The sequence below is a fragment of the Lissotriton helveticus genome, chromosome 11, assembly GCF_964261635.1.
Source record: "Lissotriton helveticus chromosome 11, aLisHel1.1, whole genome shotgun sequence".
Taxonomy (NCBI): Eukaryota; Metazoa; Chordata; class Amphibia; order Caudata; family Salamandridae; genus Lissotriton; species Lissotriton helveticus.
In genome coordinates this window covers 1,083,530,782-1,083,549,997 of record NC_136072.1, presented here as the reverse complement: position 1 = coordinate 1,083,549,997, position 19,216 = coordinate 1,083,530,782, and the positions used below count along the sequence as shown (strand labels likewise).

The 19,216-nt window shown below is 44.7% G+C and overlaps 1 protein-coding gene across 2 annotated transcripts in view; it reads left to right on the top strand.

Moving 5' to 3' along the window:
- Positions 1–19,216, top strand: part of LOC144792572 (uncharacterized) — a 283,419-nt gene that overhangs the window by 35,539 nt on the left and 228,664 nt on the right. For both annotated transcript variants that reach the window (XM_078667671.1, XM_078667670.1), the window contains exons 2-3: positions 888–1,110; positions 12,343–12,466. In XM_078667671.1, coding sequence (XP_078523797.1) covers positions 889–1,110; positions 12,343–12,466 — 346 coding nt within the window. In that variant the 5' untranslated portion in view covers position 888. The remainder of the gene's footprint in view (positions 1–887; positions 1,111–12,342; positions 12,467–19,216) is intronic.

The following is a 19,216-nucleotide window of genomic DNA, read 5'->3' as shown; positions in this document are numbered from 1 at the left end:
AGCGAATAAAGATAAGTAAAGTAAGGAAAACAAGATATAAAACCCCCAAACCCCCACCCTACCCCAAAAGTAGATGACTGGTGTGGTGACAAGGGAAGAGAGCTCCCCTCCCATGGGAGCCAGGTAAAATATCTTGAACACATAATGGTGACTTGTGGTGCAGGGAATAAAGGAAGACTTCAGAGTCTAAGAACTGAGAACTGAGTGTGAGCAAGATGTGGACTATTGCAATACCTGATATACTGCTAGTCTATGTATTTTCTACTGTTTCTGCCAGTCTGTGCTCTGCATTTCATAAGCTGGCATATTGGCAGGCTGACATAGGTGTATTTATTCCCTTTTTTTTAAAAATCAGTTGTCCCACAGTCTTCGTGGCTTTCATGGCATGAGCAGCCCTTTCATTTTCTAAATGGCTGCATTCCCATTTTATGATGCCTTTTTGTTTATTTTTTTTATTGTTTTAGTAATTGTGTTTTAGTTCGCTTTTAATTTTTGTTTAAATGTTTTTTTAATTAAAAGTAAATGCAAAATGTAAACAGTTTAACAAGGAGGCTATCGGTCAAATAAAGTTTCATTCTAAATGCATTGCTCAAAATTCAAGAACCAACAAATGCTTTGATCAATATATTATTGTGCATCACATTGCAGACATGTGGATTTGAGAACTACGGAACACCTTTTTTTCATAGTTAATAGTATCCTGGTAATCAAAATTCAAAATGGATCATATTAAAGAATTGCAAGTCCTGGCCTGAAATGCAGTAATGGTTGTGTGCATATGTTTCAGGTTCGAAACCATATTTCAAAGTGTGATGGCCCTTGGTGTTCAGTCAAGTTAAAAGGCACTTGTTTGATGATGATGAAATGTTGACTGTTTCTGCTGGTAGGATGGAGACACTGGAAGAGTTCGATAAGGAATGCCCACTCACGGCCACGTTTTGCCAGCTGATATCGACAGAAGAGTTTGAAGAACAGTCTATAGCATACACAGAACAAGCCCTCCGAGAACTTTATAAATCCATGGATCAGACCCCGAGGCTGTATGAGCGGGTGATCCGCAAGAGAAAGCAACGCGAGCTGGAGAAGGCCAGCATTGCATCGTTCATTGAGGTAACCCATCTATTTGCTTTTGAAGCCTTGCTCTTTCATGGGTATTTGAAGCCTTGCGCTTTCATAAGTATTTGTGGGAAAGGTATTTTGTGGTATCAGCGTTATAGTTAGTGTAGCTGATTTGTGCAACTGTCTTATCAGTGTTATAGTTCGTGTAGCTGATTTGTGCAACAGCGTAATAGTTAGTGTGGCTGATTTGTGCAACATCCTTAACCCATTCCACGCTGATGACGAGCTGGGCTCGTCATGGGGTAGCCTCCTCGCACGCTGATGACGAGCCCAGCTCGTCACGTAACATGCGCTTTGAAAAATCTCAGCGTACGAGCGGAATTCCGCCCGCACGCATGTGGTTAAAGTAAGTGTACAACCTTATTGTAAATTTTTGTTTCAGTGCCATTATACATAACTTGTATTATACATAACTTGTATTGCTTTTAAACACATGATGACACAGAGGTCCTCATTACAATGGCGGTTGGCTAGACCACGGACCGCCATCGTATTGGGCAGATGACCGCCAGACAATGAGTCGGCGGTCCCACCTGCCCTATTAGGATAAGACCGCCGTGCAAACAGTTGTAATGTGCCTAGGAAAATGGCTGCAGCACACTGCACAGTAGAAAAAGGTACTTTGTGCACATCCGTGCCCCTTGTGCCAGGCACAATGTGGTGCCTGGCATATGGATGTGGGGGGCACTGCATGTGCCCCCAGGGCCACTGAAGACTGGGACCGTCATGAAAGGCAGTTACAAAGAAACATCCTAATCCCCACCACCTCCATTGTAGGGATAGGAGTCGACCGCCGCCCCGACGGGATCTTGGATCCTGTTGGATGCGACGTTCCTACCACAGACCTCTGCGTTTCGAACGCCGGTATTGTAATTCAGCAGTCAGACCTATTCCCAGCAGCGGTCGGACCTATGCCCAGGATGTTGGGGGGACCACCACCACTGACGGCCTGTATGTGGCGGTCCGTCCGCCATCGTAATGACCTTGAGAGTCTTTTAAAGAGTGACATTGAGGTGGAAGCAGAAAGGAGAGATGTTAGCGGGTAAGTGTGAAACCAGACACAGTCCAGAACGAGAAGGGCTAGAGCAAAGGAGACCAGCTTTAGGAAAGTGATTAGAGCAGTGGGAACTGGCAGGAAAGGACAGTAGATCGGCTCTGTGCAGATAAAAGAGAAGAAAGGGGAAGGCATCGAGAACCTTTCCAAAGGTAGTTGAAAAGGTAATGGAAAGTTCAGTGAGGAAAGTTGCAATGGCAGGAGAAGGAGGAAAAGAGTATTTCTGAGGGCCATTGCCAGTGGGAATACGAGTACAGTTACTGAAAAGCAGGGTGCAAGATTCTCTCACTGATCAAGCGAGCGAAAGTATGATGGGGAGTGAAAAAGAGGTGACTGGTATGTAACAACTTTTACATTGTAGAGTTGCTGCACACCTTCACTAGGTCTTTTGTAGATGTGCATCTGCATGCATTTTGTCTCCATTTTCAAAGTGTGTTAATACTCAATGAACAGAACAGTGCAAACACTACTATGACTAAAATTAAGGTATAATGATGATTTCAATTTGTAATGATGAATTATCTTTCACCTTTACAGCTATCCTTATGTTGGCTCGTCATACATTTATAACGTGCTCATGGTAGAATGCTGCAGGGTGCCAGGGGAAGGGAAAACTGAGAGGACTTTGAAATTGAAAAAATACAGAAAGAGTAGACATGGGGAAGATGGATTTAGAAAGCAAATAGTGCTGCATTGAGGAAGGAATGCAGAAAAAGCTGCCGACTTATAAGGCATGGCAAAACATAACCTTTTCATGTTATGGGTGGAGTTATACATGCTTTTCAAGCAAGGCGGATAGGCGAGAGTTTCCCATAACTGGGCCCTGAGCTTTGACCACTTTGATGTATGAGGAATCCTGGCATAGAGAGGATGGCAGAATCTGAACGCTTGGTGTTTTTGTTGTAGCTGATTGTCATTTAAGCTTGGGGTTTTAACCTTTGCTGTGCAGGTCTTTGTGGTTGACACAAGCCTCAATTTGAGTCGCCCTAGCAGCCAGTGTAGACTTTAAAAATCGATGTTTGGTATGATTGTTAGGACTCATATGAAAGATATTCTGGATTCTCTGTTTGGTGATTGTGAGACGAGACACTGAGATAAAAGGGTCTGCAAGATGAGATGAAGGCTTTATGAGGTAGTTGGTGACCAAAGTTATGAGGCCAGTGGAAAAGCAGTGTGGTTGGTAGAGGATGGCCTCGGTCTTATCACCATCTAGTGAGCCTGTTCAGCTTTGAGACACAGGAAGGCAGTCTAGTAATTGTTAATCCTTCTGCCAGGTTCAGCACATATCTATTTATTGCATAATTATTCTATGTAATATGATGCTGTTGGTTATCTGATAAGCTCCAGGAAGGGCCCTCTGTTGTGAACCACCTTTGAACTCATTGCTCAAAGGGCGACTTGGACATTCATCTGCTTCGGCTAACGTAAATTTCGCTAGGTGGGCAGCCTGGTAATTTGCAGTTTTCTCCATTTTCTTGCAGCATGCACCTTGAACCGACTGCTTCTATTACCCCTCACATCACCACCACCACCTGCTGCACTTGACACCTTAAGGGAGAGGTTTAAAATCTTTCCCCAAATCTTTTCTGCTTCCTTGAAATGAATTGTGTGACTTTCTTCAACACTGTGTTAACTCCGAGCACGTTTATGAATTCCCCAAGCATGGTTCACAACTTTTTATTGATGAAAGCCTGAACAGAAAAATGTAAGACATTCTGCTTCCTGTGTAACGATACAAAGATTTTGCACAAAGCTCAAATGCAAACTGGTCAGTATTATACCCTCAGCTCCTCATTCCCTCTTCCTTGTAGTAGAAATACCAATATTTGTAAAGCCACAGCTACCTCCGAAGTGGTGTCCCGGCGCTGGGGGCACTCAGGAAGGTTGATTGAGCTATTGCCCAGAGTCACATTGTGCTGGGCTAACCTGGAGTCGGGGATCGAACCGTGAACCCCGTTGTCTGGAGTCAGGCACCTTGGCCGCGGCGCCACACCTCTTCCACCACAAGGTGTATTCAGATCAAATCATATCTGAAAAGGGCAACAACAATATTTTAATAAACCCTTATTTAAGGGCACATCTCTGCTTTTCGCACCACCATGAAGCCTCTTCACAGAATTTAGATATTTGCTTGCAGCGCTGAGGTTCTTCCATCCTTGACGAGTAGCTCTCCAGGATATCAAAATGATGCCTCCTTGCCGAAGATCAAGTAGTCTTTTTTTCCCAGGGTTGCAAATCTTGCCTATTTACTAAGTTGTATGACTTAAATCTGGGAATATGTTGGCCCTGGAATCACCTGCTTTTAGATATCTCTTTTAAGCCTTATTAGTTTGCATTTCACAACTCCGTACCTATTGTGGATGCCATTTCTGCTGGACCTCTGGTCAACAGACATACTGTCTTATCCTCCGTGACAATGTCTTGCTCCGATTCTGTTAGGATGGTTGTGTGTAAAAGCCATTGGATTTATCCCTGCAATGCTTCATTGCTAGATGATACTGGCATGCATAGATATCTGATCTTTGCAATGCACATCTCATTTACCAGGTGCTCTAACTGAAGCTCTAGGAGATCACTAATGTTAATTGCACAATCCACAAATAACTGCCTCCTTCGGATCCAGGTGTCTCACTTCCTGGTCTCTCTTGTGAGATGTGGCCCATGAGTGCCTCCTGTGTCCTCTCCATTGAGGTTATCCTGAGAACCTCCAATCAAAGTGGTTTGTAGTGCTTTGCATTTCTTTCAGGGTCCTCATGTAGGGTATTTCCCCGAGTCAAGTAGGCATCTCCCACCACTAGGCAATCATTTTTATATTGATGGTGTGACAATGGGGAAGGCAACTTTGTTCAAAACATTTTTTATTTTTCTTTGTATTCAATCTCTGTTCTTTTGGTGGCATGGCAGTGAGCACACATTCTCAATAATACTGATGACTGATCTTCATTTAGTAGTAGGGCGTTGCCCTGCAGGCCATACTCTAACATTGCTTCTGTAGTGTTGGTCCATCTCCATTTTCCTGGCCACAGCTGCAGCAGTCGATAAGTAGAAGCCCTTGGCTGCTGGTACTCACCCAAGGGCTCACGCCCCACCAGGGGACCCCTCATTAGTATGCTGTATTGTTGGCATTACTCAGCAGTAAGTCAAGTCCCCTCAGACCAACTGCTGCAGGTGCCTCCTCATGTTGTGGATTCCTCTTGGACAGTGTCTGCTTTTCAGCACACACTCAGAATGTTGGGGATAGGCATACAACCCATGTCCATGTGTAAGTGATGTGCACCTTGGCTTTACTTCCATTCTACAATTATTTCACTGGTGGTGCTTTGGGCTAGGTCACACTCTGACTCGCTTGAAGTGATTTGATTTCATCCCAGTGATGATTCAAGCCAGGCAGTACACAATGAGCAGGAGGGTGAATCTAAGGAGCAGCCTACAAGGACAGACAGGGAGATAGGAGGTGTCTAGTTATGACTCCCAATAACCCCTAGGACATGCCTACAAGTTTATGGGATGCTTACCCGTTACCCAAGTGCATTCTGCCTCTACATACAGCCAGGACGAATGATGGGAATAAGGACATTAAAATAAGGAGTAGGTTTTCTCATGGAGGCTGCTTCTAGGACTTTAAGTATATAATTTGTGTGTACAGCTAGGAAATACAGGGCAGTTATAATAATTATGGCAATGCATGGTGCCTTTGGGAACCTTGGTGCTGTCTTAAATGTATTAAGTGTCCTGCTGTGCAGTGAAAAACTTGTTAGTTCCATCAAATCAAATTGGCTTCATTAGGGAATCGGGAACAGTAACTAATATTCTAATATTCTCCTTAATAATCAACGGAACAAGAAACTAATGTCAGAACCTGCACCTATGATTGGTGGATTTTCGGTCCACTTTTGATGCGGTCCAGCGTAATTTATTCTGGCGCAAACTCCAGCAATGCGGCATTTCACCAGTGCACTTAAAGACCATACAGCTTTTATATTCCAATACATGAATAAGATTTATGCTTTGGACCGGAACGTCACTTTCACAGAAAATATTTACCAACAATGGACTGAAACAAGGTTGTGTCTTTACTCCGTTTCTTTTTAATCTGCTCTTGGAAGAATTAACAACAACACTCAACAAGGTTAACTCTCATTCTTCAAAGGTAGCAGGTTTATATGCTTCGAATAGGATATATGCTGATGACGTTGTTCTGTTCAGTCACACAAAGGTAGGTCTACCGAGGTTAATAAACTCTTCGTGGAGTATTCAGAAACAATCCCTGTAAGTCAACCTTATTAAAACTAAAACGGTGTCTATCAGCACAAGGAGGTCTATGGTGCCCACATTCAGATTCAATAGCAACACACTGAAATCAGTACCGGAGCACAAATACCTGGTTGTAATATTTGACGCAAGAGGCAAACTTTTTGCGTACAAATGGTCGATAATAAAACAAGCATTTGCAATGCAATAGGTCTCGCATTATGAAAGTTTGAGCTATTGATCTTGTAATTACAATTTTTTTATTTATGTGTTGGTTTTGAAAATAGCTAAATTAATAGCTTTGTCATTTACAATGCCAATAGTTATAACTTTCGCAAATGTGACACCTATAGCATTTGTAATCAACATGTTTTGTATTTACGTGACTTAGATGTATTGATTGGTAGGTAATAATGGGGTAAACCCTTACCTCATCGACCTGGGTCACTACAATGTTATAAGAAAAGGGGTGGTCGATTACAAAACAGTTAAACATATCATTACTTAAACATAAAGGTACATCCACCAAGTAAATGTGATTTAAATTGCATTTAATCCAACTATTCGCAGTGAACAGAACATTTCCAGTCATATTACAGATCGGCAGCAGTCATGCAGATTGTGTAACTTATCTACACGCTGTACTCTAGGGGTCGAAACGTCGACATCACCACCAACACATACACGCCCTGCCGAAAACTTGATAAACTCAACTCCTGTGTATAGTGTACCTCTTGGGAACAACTGTGATCTGTAATATGACTGGAAATGTTCTGTTGAATTAAGACAGAATTGTTTATAGGACACAATTCCTTTTCTTTGTCCCTCATTCTTTTCCAAACACACCCTACCCTCCTTTAAAATCCCTTTTCTTATCTGACAATCACCGAGCACTGTTTGAAGAATTATAATGTAATTAACCATGTACTGTATGAATATGAAATATAGTATATGCGTAACTGCAGAAAATCACTGCGAATAGTTGGATTAAATGCAATTTAAATCACATTTACTTGGTGGATGTACCTTTATGTTTAAGTAATGATATGTTTAACTGTTTTGTAATCGACCACCCCTTTTCTTATAACATTAGATGTATTGATATTACAAATAACAATGGCTTTTAATTTTTTTAAATAATTAATACTTAAATAAAAGTGATTGTAATTTATATTACAATAGCTTAAACTTTTGTAAATAACTTTTGTGAAGATTATGTTCAGTGTATTTTATTGTGATAAAAATCCAAGAACAGAAGTGAAATATTAACATCTTTTTGTGACATTTGTAATAAAGCTTGAAACATTGAGAGAACATATTTGAACCAGTTGTTGTTGAATGGTTGCACAGATTGATGCTGTGATGGCGCGGAGTGATGTTGTGGTTGCGCTGAGTGATGTTGTGGTTGCGCTGAGTGATGTTGTGGTTGCGCTGAGTGATGTTGTGGTTGCGCTGAGTGATGTTGTGGTGGCGCTGAGTGATGTTGTGGTGGCGCTGAGTGATGTTGTGGTGACGCTGAGTGATGCTGTGGTGACGCTGAGTGATGCTGTGGTGGTGCTGTGGTGGTGCTGAGTGATGCTGTGGTGGTGCTGAGTGATGCTGTGGTGGTGCTGAGTGATGCTGTGGTGGTGCTGAGTGATGCTGTGGTGGTGCTGAGTGGTGCTGGGGTGGTGCTGAGTGATAATGTGGTGGTGCTGTGGTGGTGCTGAGTGGTGCTGTGGTGGTGGTGCTGTGGTGGTGCTGAGTGGTGCTGTGGTGGTGCTGTGGTGGTGCTGAGTGATGCTGTGGTGGTGCTGAGTGATGCTGTGGTGGTGCTGAGTGGTGCTGTGGTGGTGCTGAGTGGTGCTGTGGTGGTGCTGAGTGATAATGTGGTGGTGCTGCTGAGTGATAATGTGGTGGTGCTGTGGTGGTGCTGAGTGGTGCTGTGGTGGTGCTGAGGTGGTGCTGAGTTGTGGTGCAGAGTGGTGCTGAGTTGTGGTGCTGAGTGGTGCTGTGGTGGTGCTGAGTGATAATGTGGTGGTACTGAGTGATAATGTGGTGGTGCTGCTGAGTGATAATGTGGTGGTGCTGTGGTGGTGCTGAGTGGTGCTGTGGTGGTGCTGAGTGGTGCTGTGGTGGTGCTGAGTTGTGGTGCAGAGTGGTGCTGTGGTGGTGCTGAGTGGTGCTGTGGTGGTGCTGTGCTGGTGCTGTGGTGGTGCTGAGTGGTGCTGTGGTGGTGCTGAGTGGTGCTGTGGTGGAGCTAGTGGTGCTGTGGAGGTGGTGCTGTGGTGGTGCTGAGTGGTGCTGTGGTTGTGCTGAGTGGTGGTGCTGTGGTGCTATGGTGGTGCTGTGGTGGTGCTGAGTGGTGCAATTCTAGCCAAACAGCCACAACAGCTTTAAACTGTTTAACGACTCTTTACCATGAAAGCCTCGGTCCCAACAGTAGCGTATACATTTTGTCGTACTAATACATAAAAGGACATGTAACAAGTTGCATTATAGCAGAACATTGCGAAGAACGACAAATGTAACAATGCATCGGTTCTGGTGGCGGCTGCGTCGTACTGGCTTTTCTGGTATACAGGTAACTACGTAGGGATGAGTTTGAATACGCGCTGCAGTCCTCTGGTTGAGAGGCTGGGTAGCTGGTGTGATGTCGTCGCACGCAGTGAAGTGAAGCCTCTGACCAGAGCTCCCGGTAGGGTGCGGGAGCGGGACACTGTTCACAGTCGCAGTCACGGCAGCTGCATTGTGCAAGACAAATATAACAAACAAAGGGGAAATAAAATGCCATCTTTCGGTATCGGTGCGGCGCGCACGTTTCTTTCTTTGTTATGCTGGGCTTCAAAACGCTAACACTAAAGGGCACCAGAGAGTTGGGCTGCAGCAGGGAAATACACCAGTAACCGGTTGCTGCAGAAGTGAACTCTTAACTTATATGAGAGAAAGGCGCTCAGAAAACAAGCATTGGCGCCGCGCGGCTGTAAAAATGACGCCGCGTGGCAATAAAAAAAAAAGCTCTTGGCATTGCTGTGGGGGGGGGGGGCTGGGCGTAGCGCATTGGCGGGGGAGCAGCAGCCTTTGATGTGCGAGCGAGTGGGAGGGAACACCATATGGGGTGTGATTGAGAAGTGAGCTCAAGCGCGCGCTGGGGAAGCGTCGCGCTTGAGTACCTCACATGCATTGGGGACAATCCTCGCTGGTTTCAAGAGCTGTTTTGCCTACTATACTCTTGCAGAACAACACATGCGCGTTGGTTCAGTGAGACCTAAAGAGCTACAGCTTGGTAGCTGCATTTAGTATACTAAGGAATGTCCTAAATGGCCCAAAAAGAGCGCAAAAAGGCACTCTAAGCAACACTCTGTGGAAATCCCTACCTGATGCAGAAAAGAGCCAAGCAAAAGAATATTCAAACGTAGAAATATAAAGGCTACAACTTGAACTGTTAGGTTTGCCATCTCTCAGCCAGGGAGCATTTAACAAAGTGATGAACTCTGTGATTAAAAAGACCTCCATGCTGGTAAATAAGGCACTGTTTTCACAAAGATCTTGTGCATGGGTGACAATTGGCACATACAAGATCTTGAAACTGCAAGGTTATCTGGGGTAATCCCATGGATATATAGTAAAATTGAAACTAATGGGCTACAGACTGGGCAACTTCACCATCCTACATAATTACCCCACTGGAAAAGACCTTCTTTAAAGACTATGTCGCTGTACAACACAATGCGGGAGGATTTAATTAATATTTTATGCATATGCCCAGCATTGGTAGAGGAATGAAGACGGTTGCTAAGAATTCCCTTCTTAAGCAAAGGTATCCAAACTTGTAAGCATGCAATAATAGCCTTCCTCCAAGGAGAGATGCCGTACTTGGTGGAAGATTTATGAAAAATTGTGTTGTCTGCTGAGAAGAAACTACCAACGTTACAACCCCCAGTCAGGCCTGACCAAGCGAAATAGCTTTTGCAACCAGGGGACTTTTAGCATCATGTAGAAAATATGTAAAACCTCAAAGACTGTCATTAGCAGGGAATTACCAATATTGTTGTTATAATTATCGCTTCATCGTTTTATGTATGTTTATAATTTGTCTCAAAAATATTTGGTGTTGCCACCTCTTTGCATAAATAGCATTTTAAAATGACTAGGAATCCTTTAAAATGTTGTTAAATGACAAGGATCGACTTAGTTTTCAGGAGTAATTGCCCAGATTTTAATTCTAAACGTTGTAATCAACTGTTTACAATTTCTTTTAATAGAACTTGGTGTTCTTGCTTTTTGCACAAATTGTATTTGTACCCAATTCTTCGGGGCTATCATGATTTTAACTGTAAACGTTTTTGAATTAATTGATCAATAAAAAACTCATTCACAAAAAAATGTGAATGAAGTTTAAAATGTTAGGCATGACATTTGATGATTTCCTCTCAAAGCAAAGTAACTAAAGCTGCAGTCAGTCTCTAGTATGTTTTGAGACCTACCCTTTGTCCTAGTTACTCAGTGACCTAGGTGCAAGAATGTGCAATGCATTTTTAGCATAGCCATCTGCACCCCTGCCAAGATCTGTCAGATACAGAAAAATTTAATCTATTAAAGCCCACAATCCAAAATGAACCTACCAACATTGAAATTATGGTTTAGAGCTGGAGTCAACAGGAATCTATAATAGCAGCTCCTCTTTTGGCCACCTAATAGCGGCTCCCTCTGTTTGCTGTTTTTTGGCGCAGCTTCCTGAGAACATGGAAAGTCCTCGAATGTGTGTTGGAGGAGGGAGAAAGTGCTTTGTGCACCATGATGTTGCTGGTACAACTGTAGTAGGATCTCTGAGGCTGGCGGACAATGCATCAGGGTTACCCCTCGGTCAGAAAATTGGACCCAGTAATCTTTGGTGTTGAGCGTGTCTAGTCCCTCCTATTCAGGAGCAGCAGAACTGAGTGACTACTTACCTGCAGAGGTGAGAGCATGGAGCTCGAGATTTGCTGAAGGACTTGACGTCAAACTATCAAGTCAGTGCCTGGGGACACTCATCATAGTGTTGAGGAATTCCAGAAATTCTGGTGAGCACACAGAACAGGTGGCCCTCGAATCACCTCCTGAGTCTTCGACAGTCAACGTGTTTCATAGGTCATCCTGCTTACTCAAGGCTTAATTTTTTGACTTTGTATCAACTATTCAAAAAAGTAAATTCAATTCAGATGTCAGTCTATTGATTGTGGTTAAGAAGACCAATTGTGTTCAAATATTGCATTGAAGAACTAATAAACTATTGAAGTAATGTAATATAAATTAGTTCTCATGATTGAAAAAGACTCCTTTTGCAATAATAAATTAACAATTTATTAGTAGTAAAAAAATAAATGTGTAACTGCACTGAAGTGCAGTACAGCAGCCCATTATTGGAGAGCTCTATCGAACCAGGCATCACCACTGGATATCTGAACAGCGCAGTTTCCTATAGTTTGAGCAGTGCCTAACCTTGAAATGTCAATGGCAATTCAGGATTGCAGAGCCACTGGCTTACACTAGGGAGCACTGAAGAGGCAGATGACAGCTCTGACTGCTCAAAAGTAAAATAGCACCAGCCAGTACGACTGGGCGTTACTAGAGAACCTATGAACCAACAGTACAAAGCACTGTGGATCCAGGCATCCGTGTTGCATGTGCAATGTTTGTAGCGCCAGAGACGTTCATGAGAGCACCATGGAGGAAGCGAGCAGCGCTAGATGCACTTGGGGCGATATACAGTAAAGCAATTAAACAATGCTGTTATTTGTTGTGGCTCCTATGCCATTTCACATGTGTAAATGCACAGTTCTATCAGTCACAAGTAAATATGCCAGCAGTTGTTTTACTTTGTCAGAGTCTTTGCTGCCTTGTACTGTGACAATCGGTGCCTTGCTACTCTGAATTAAGTAACTATTTCCTTGTTGCAGGCCAAGTTTTTTTCAACCGTGCAAGGAGACTTGAATCGTTGTAATGCCATGGGGACAGCAGAGCTAAAGCGAAGAGTGGAGCAACTGAAGGAGGAGATGCAGAAAGTGAGCAGCTACTCCCGAGGTAAATGCACACATTCTACTTAGCTTGCCAGGGGGGGGTGCAGGTGTGTCCAAGCTGCTGAGGTGTCATATCTGGCTAAAGAGAAAGTAGTTATTGTGGCGGTCCACTTTCCTGGGAAACAACCCTGTTCCCTTCTTCTACCATTGGTGCCCTTCCCACAGATAGAAGAGCATGCTGCATAACTTGAGGATCCCAGCTCCATGATATATAATTGTGAAGTAAAATGAAAAAGTGGAGTTTTAAATATATCTTTACAGAAACCCATATCCAGGAAAGCTGCCTTCTAGCATTTTCGTCCTTTCTTCATGAAGTCAGACCAGTGATTCCCTTTTCGGACTTCAAATCTGCATTGTTAATTGCCCCACATTACACATCACTCATTAAATGCTCTATGACATGATTGATAACATCACTGCAATATCTGAAATGACATCATTGATGACAACATTGAGCATGGTGGGCACAAGTTATAGTTAGTTGAGATAATTATAACTGGGGAATTTGTTTTTTTCTTTTAAAATGGTATGTTTTTACTGAGATTTTCACCTAACTGTAACATCTTGTTAACCGTTGCTTTTTTCAATGACTATATATGTATATAGTGGGTGTGGGTGTGTGTGTGCGTGCGTCAAGGGAGTTATAGTTCTGGCCCAGTCGCATAAAACCACTGACATTCGTCAATTATGAGTTACTAGCGAATACAACTTATGCCATAGCGCTAGTTTCACAATTTATCATCATTTCAACATAAGAACAGGATTGTACATATTCCCAAAACAACATACGGTACCCTGGCACAACTCAACAGAGAAAGAAAATCCAAATTAGTTACAAAGACCATAATTTTTCTCCCACTCAAGCCATACAATATCATTAAGTGTACAACTACTTAGCCATTAATTAAAAAAAGTGACAACTTCAAAACAACCTCGATTATCGATGCCTACAAGAAAAATAGGCCATTCCTTCTAGTAAAAAACACAAATTTCAGATATTTCTTTCTCCATCTAGGTTGGATTGGCACAGACCGCAAATCATTTGACTAGCAATAATTTGAAACTAGATGCACAAAGAACCCCACAACTAAATGCACAAAAAACGGAATTCCTATTATCGCCACCAAAGAACCCCACAGATGTGAAGGAATGGACCAAACTGATCACGTCGCTAAACATCATCCCTACTCTAGTTGAGTAAACTAAATCAGGGGGAATCACGCTTGCTAACCTTGACATGAAAGCCCACATCAAATCAATGGCAAAAAGTGCCCGGTTCCACCTGAACTATATTAGAAAAGTGAAGCCACTCATTACTACAGCGGACCTCAAATTGTCAGCCCAGTCCCTATTTATTTCAAGGATTGAATATGGATGTACAACTCTTGCAGGTCTATCAAAAATTTCCACAGCACTACTAAAAGCATGTCTCAATGCAGCCGCAAGACTCATTACTGGGTCTAGAAAATACGACCATATCTCTCCACACCTGAAAGCATTAAACTGGTTACCATATGAAGCCAGAATTCAACTTGAGCTGGCATGTATTAGCCACAAAGCGCTCCACTACAAAACACCAAGGTACCTAGCCCAGAAAATTGAGCTATCAGGGGGAAGCAGACCAGCCAGGAGTGCCAGAGAGCTGTTGCTGAAACCACCCATCTTTCGGAAGAAGAAAACGTATGAGAGAGCTTTCTCCGGAGCAGCCCCCAAAATCTGGAACCCACTCTCTCCAAACATTAGAAAATTTCCAAACACGGCACCATTCAAGAGGGAAGCATAGATCTTCCTAATGAGAAAGTTCCTGCATTAGGCAAGACTTCACCATCAGCATCGTGATTAACTGCTCTTTAACTGTACAGTACTACTCGGGAATTGTTTTGATGTAGAACTTACAGAAAAGACACATCGGAATCTTTTGTATAGGAATACTGTTACACCTTGTACACTAAACAGTTCCTAAAATTGTTATTGTTGAAACTACTAAGGAAGACATGTACCGGAATCTTATACATATTAATGCTGCTTTACTCTAAACTGTACCTCATGTAACTGTGAAGCGCTCTGATACCCATGGGTCACGTTCGCGCTATATAAAACTCTAAATGATTAAATAAATGTGGCAAATGAACGTTGTCAAGACCACAACAGCCCAATACTGTTTTAATTTTTTTTTTTAAAGAATCTTTTTATTAACAAGTCAACAAAGAAAGACATCAGGTGACTTTAGCCAATCGCACATTTGTCATATATACATTTCCATACTTCAAAATAATACATAGAAGATATTGATAAAGGGATCACAGGGACTCATGCGCCTCCGCGTCTTCCAGACATATCGGGGGCGTATAGATGTCTCCACGGTATCGATTCCAATCCTCCCAGACATTGCCCCACTTTTGGGGACAACCTCTTGCAACGTAGACTGACCTCTCTCTGAACATGCACCAATCCATGTCTTCCACCCTCTTTTCAAGCCGGGGTGGCTGTCTAGCTCCCCACAGCTGAGCAATATTACGCTTGGCTACCATACATGCTAACGTTACCCATTGTCTCTTATACACAAACAAATCCGTGGGTTCCCAAACGTTTAAAAGACACCTGCGGGCCTCCGGCTGTAACTCCACCCCCAGGACATCTCGCAGCCTTTCATGGATCTTTACCCAATAATCCTGCACCTCCGTACAGTGCCAAAATATATGCATGAAAGTTTCAAGTTCTCCGCACCCCCACGACACTCCACATTCTCCGGTCTACCCATTCGAACCAGACGAGGCCCCGTGACATACGACCCGTGAAGAATCTTTAGCTGCACTAATCTATAGCCACCACCCGTGGAGAGGAGACTGCCTCCTGCCAGGCCTCGTCGTCTAGCTCCACCCCATCTGCACTCCATTGTGTCCTAATAAGTACCAGGAGGTCCTCCATATTATTGATGAGTTTTTTATATATTAATGAGATGGTCTTCTCTGGGAGGTGACCGTCTAACACCCGGTCTTCAAGGAGGGAAGCGCCAGGGAGAGTCGTGCCTTTGGGGATGTGTGTAAGCAGAGCATGCCTAATCTGAAGGTAACGGTAGTGCTCCCTGTCATGAAGGTGGTATTGCTGCTTGAGGGAATTGAATGTTTGAACTGTGTCCTTTCCCCAGATATCTTTGATCTGCTTCCTTCCCCCAGATATCTTTGATCTGCGTGATCCCGATGAGTTCCCACTTGTCAAATCCCTTAGACTTCCATAAACATCCCAGCCTCTCCTAGCTCCATAATGGGGTGGCGAGTGTGAGCTTCCCCTCCCACTTGAGATGCCTATTGGCCGCATGCCACACCTGTACTGCATGAGCAGTAGGTCCCGCGAGGGGAACTGACCAGGTCTAGCATACAGTGCCCTAGTGAAGTCACCCCCTGGCACCTGCCAGCGGTCCCTAGCATGCCCCCGGGTCCACGAGGGGCCCGTATATGACATCATTCATCACCGCCAACTGGGAGGCCCAATAATATTTCCGTAGGTCCCGCAATCCTCTCCCCCATAATACCAGGCAAGAGTGAGCTTGGAGAAAGCTATACGGGGCTTACCGTCCCAAAGAAGCTGTCCCTGGAGGGCCTCTATTTCTCTAAAATGGGACGCCGGTACAGGGTCCATTGCGTTCTGGAGAGCGTATAAGAATCGGGGAAGAGCCATCATCTTGAAAAGCACTGCTCTACCCAGAAGGGAGAGCGAAGTGCCCCCCATCGCACCACGTCCCCCTTAAATCGAGCCATAGGGGGGGCCCTAAGTTGTTAGCATATCTTAACTTCGGGTCGAGTGTGACATAGATACCGAGGTATGGAAACCCTATCAGTTCAATTTGTTTCGGGCCGGTTTCCGGGATCGCCGGCGGATCACCTCTAAGGACAAAGAGCACTGATTTCGACCAGGTGATCGCAAACCCAGAGTACCTCCCGAATATAGCAAGCACATCCGGAAAACCAATCAGGGATCCCCTTGGATTGGTAAGGTAAAGCAAGATATTTTCAGCGTATAGTGAGATTTTGTTCTCCCACTCCAACATCCACCGCAGTCCTCGGATCGACCGGTCCCACCGAACCCATGCCGCCAAGGGCTCTAACGCCAGAGCAAACAGGAGCGGGGACAAGGAGCACCCCTGTCTCGTGCCCCTGCCAAGGAGAAAGTTAGCGGACTTTCGATTATTTACCACCACTCTGGGGATTAGCATACGATATGCGCACCCAGTTAATGAACTCCGGTCCAAAGCCCATCTTCCCCAATACTGCAAATAGGTAGGGCCACTCAACCCTATCAAATGCCATAGTGGCATCTAGGGACACCGGTACCACTGGTTCCTGGATCGTTTGGGTCCTGTCCATTACCCCATGTAACCTGCGCAGGTTAAGAGCTGTATTTCGGTGCGGCATGAAGCCGGATTAGTCCGATGTATCAAGGTATTAATGACTTTGACAAGTATTGTCGCCAGCAGCTTCGCCAGGACTTTAGGTTCAGCATTTAGCAACGAGATCGGTCTATATGATGAGCAGAGTGTCTTGGGCTTACCCGCTTTGTGGATGACCACAGTATTTGCCACCCGCTGGTCGTTCGGGAGCGGACTCCTCTCTCTACAAACATGGAGCGAATATATGGAGCAAGTTTGTTAGCACTCAGTTCATACATTTCTATAGGAATTCCGTTCGGGCCCGTGGCCTTCCCCGAGTGTACTCATCTGATGGCGGGAAACGGCCACTACAACGTAGCCGTTTCCACGAAATCCTTAACCACGCATGCAGTACAACGCACCTGAAGTCACGTCGGGATATGCAGAAAATCAGCGTCGTTTAAGAGAAATCGGAAAATAAACTTCCGCTTTCTCTTAACGACGTATGACGTCACCACGCATGTATTCGAGGTAAAGGTTATGCGTGGAAAACGAATTCCGTTGTAACGCATGCGTGGTAAAGGCATGCGTTGCAACGGAATTCGTTGTAACGTCATACATTCTCTGATGGCCAGTGCCACCTTGTCGTTCGTAAGTGGGGAATCTAAATATTCCCGGTTGTCATCTGATAGGGCGCGCATCTTGATATCCATGATCATTGCTATGTGGTCTGCTTCCGAGTATATCCTGGCTGAAATGTGTACCACCCCCCCATAATATTCCGGGAATTCATCCGCTACGGCTTGCGGGTCCTTAATCGTACTGGAGTTTCCTCCCTGTAACTCTGGTACCAGCCGCGACGCCCACTCTCCCTTCTCAAGCCACGCTATTAGTTTGCCAGCTTTATCTCCATGCTTGTAAATCCGGCTTTGAGTGTCATCGTTCTGTGCTCTAGACCTATCCCTAGCAAGGTCCCAATATTCGTCCTGGTACAACTTTAACCGGTGTGCACCTTCTGGAGTTGCTGTCCTAGATACCTCTACTTCCAGCCTCGTCCCCTCCGCCCTCTCCATTTCCGCCTGTCATTTCTTCTTTTTCCTGTGACCAGAGACAAAACCTCCCCCCAAATAACAGTTTTATATGCCTCCCACAAGGTCTGTGCCGAATCCACTGTATCTCTATTTTCTTGGAAATATCTTTCCGAGATCTTAATGACTTCCTTCTTGGTGGCAGGGTCCCTCCAGTGCCATGCGTTAATTGGGGCTACCCTACCTACATCAGGTTGGCCGGTTTCCAACTGGAGCCAGATCGGCGAGTGGTCGGGAACTCCCCTTCCCAGGTGTCGCACCTCCCGAACCTTCGCAGCTAGAGCCGCCGGTAACTGTACATAATCTATTCTAGACTGGCTGTGATGTGCGGCGGACACATGCATATAGTGTACCCCAATCGGGTTACGTATCCTCCAACCATCGACAAGCCCTGTCGTTTCATAGAAGTCGGGGAGCCACCTCTGCGCTGTCCTCAGTGTTCGGGCTGGGTGTCTGTCTACCTCTCCATCCACCGCTGCATTAAAGTCCCCCCCCACCCCCATCACTAGGAGGCCCAACGGCAAAGTCAGGAAAATTGTGCCCAGGTCTCGAAAAGTGTCAGATTGAAGGCCGGGCGGGACATAAATGGACATAAAAGTAACTGTCTTCCTCTACCACTGTCCTGATATACCGATGTAGCAGCCTCGCTGGTCTGACCATGTGGCCTGAATGCTGAGGGGAAAAAAGTTTTTCACCATAATACCGACTCCCCTAGACCACACGGTAAACTCAGCATGTGCTACCAACTTATAACCCCCTCTGTGCAGGGCCATGCAGCGATTACCAATAAGATGAGTCTCCTGTAGTAGCACTACATCTGGGGAGTGCCGTCTAATTAACTGGTTCACCATTCCCCTCTTAATTTTGTCCCCAAGGCCGTTCACATTCCAACTAATCACAGTTATCACCGATCCCCTTCTAACACTTGACATTTAAACGGTATGGATGCGATACAATCATAGCTTTGTCTCCTGATGCGAAAAAAGAAAAGAATAAAAAATAACACATTTCAAACAATTCTGAACACAATATGTTTCCGGACTCAAAAATCCCCACCTGCCCCCAACCCCGTCCCCCCTCCATTCACCCATGCATATGGCTGTTGCCCATCCCCAACTAGCATTGCATATTGGTATCTCAGAGGAGTCCCTGCACGTGCCGCCTGTAAAATCACATCTCTGTCTCGGAAGTTCAAAACTCTCGCAATTATCGGGCGAAGGGGAAGCCCAGGCCTGGGCCTGGCACCCTGTGGGCGCGCTCGATTGTGAAAAGGTTGCTCAGTCACTTGGGCTTGAGATGA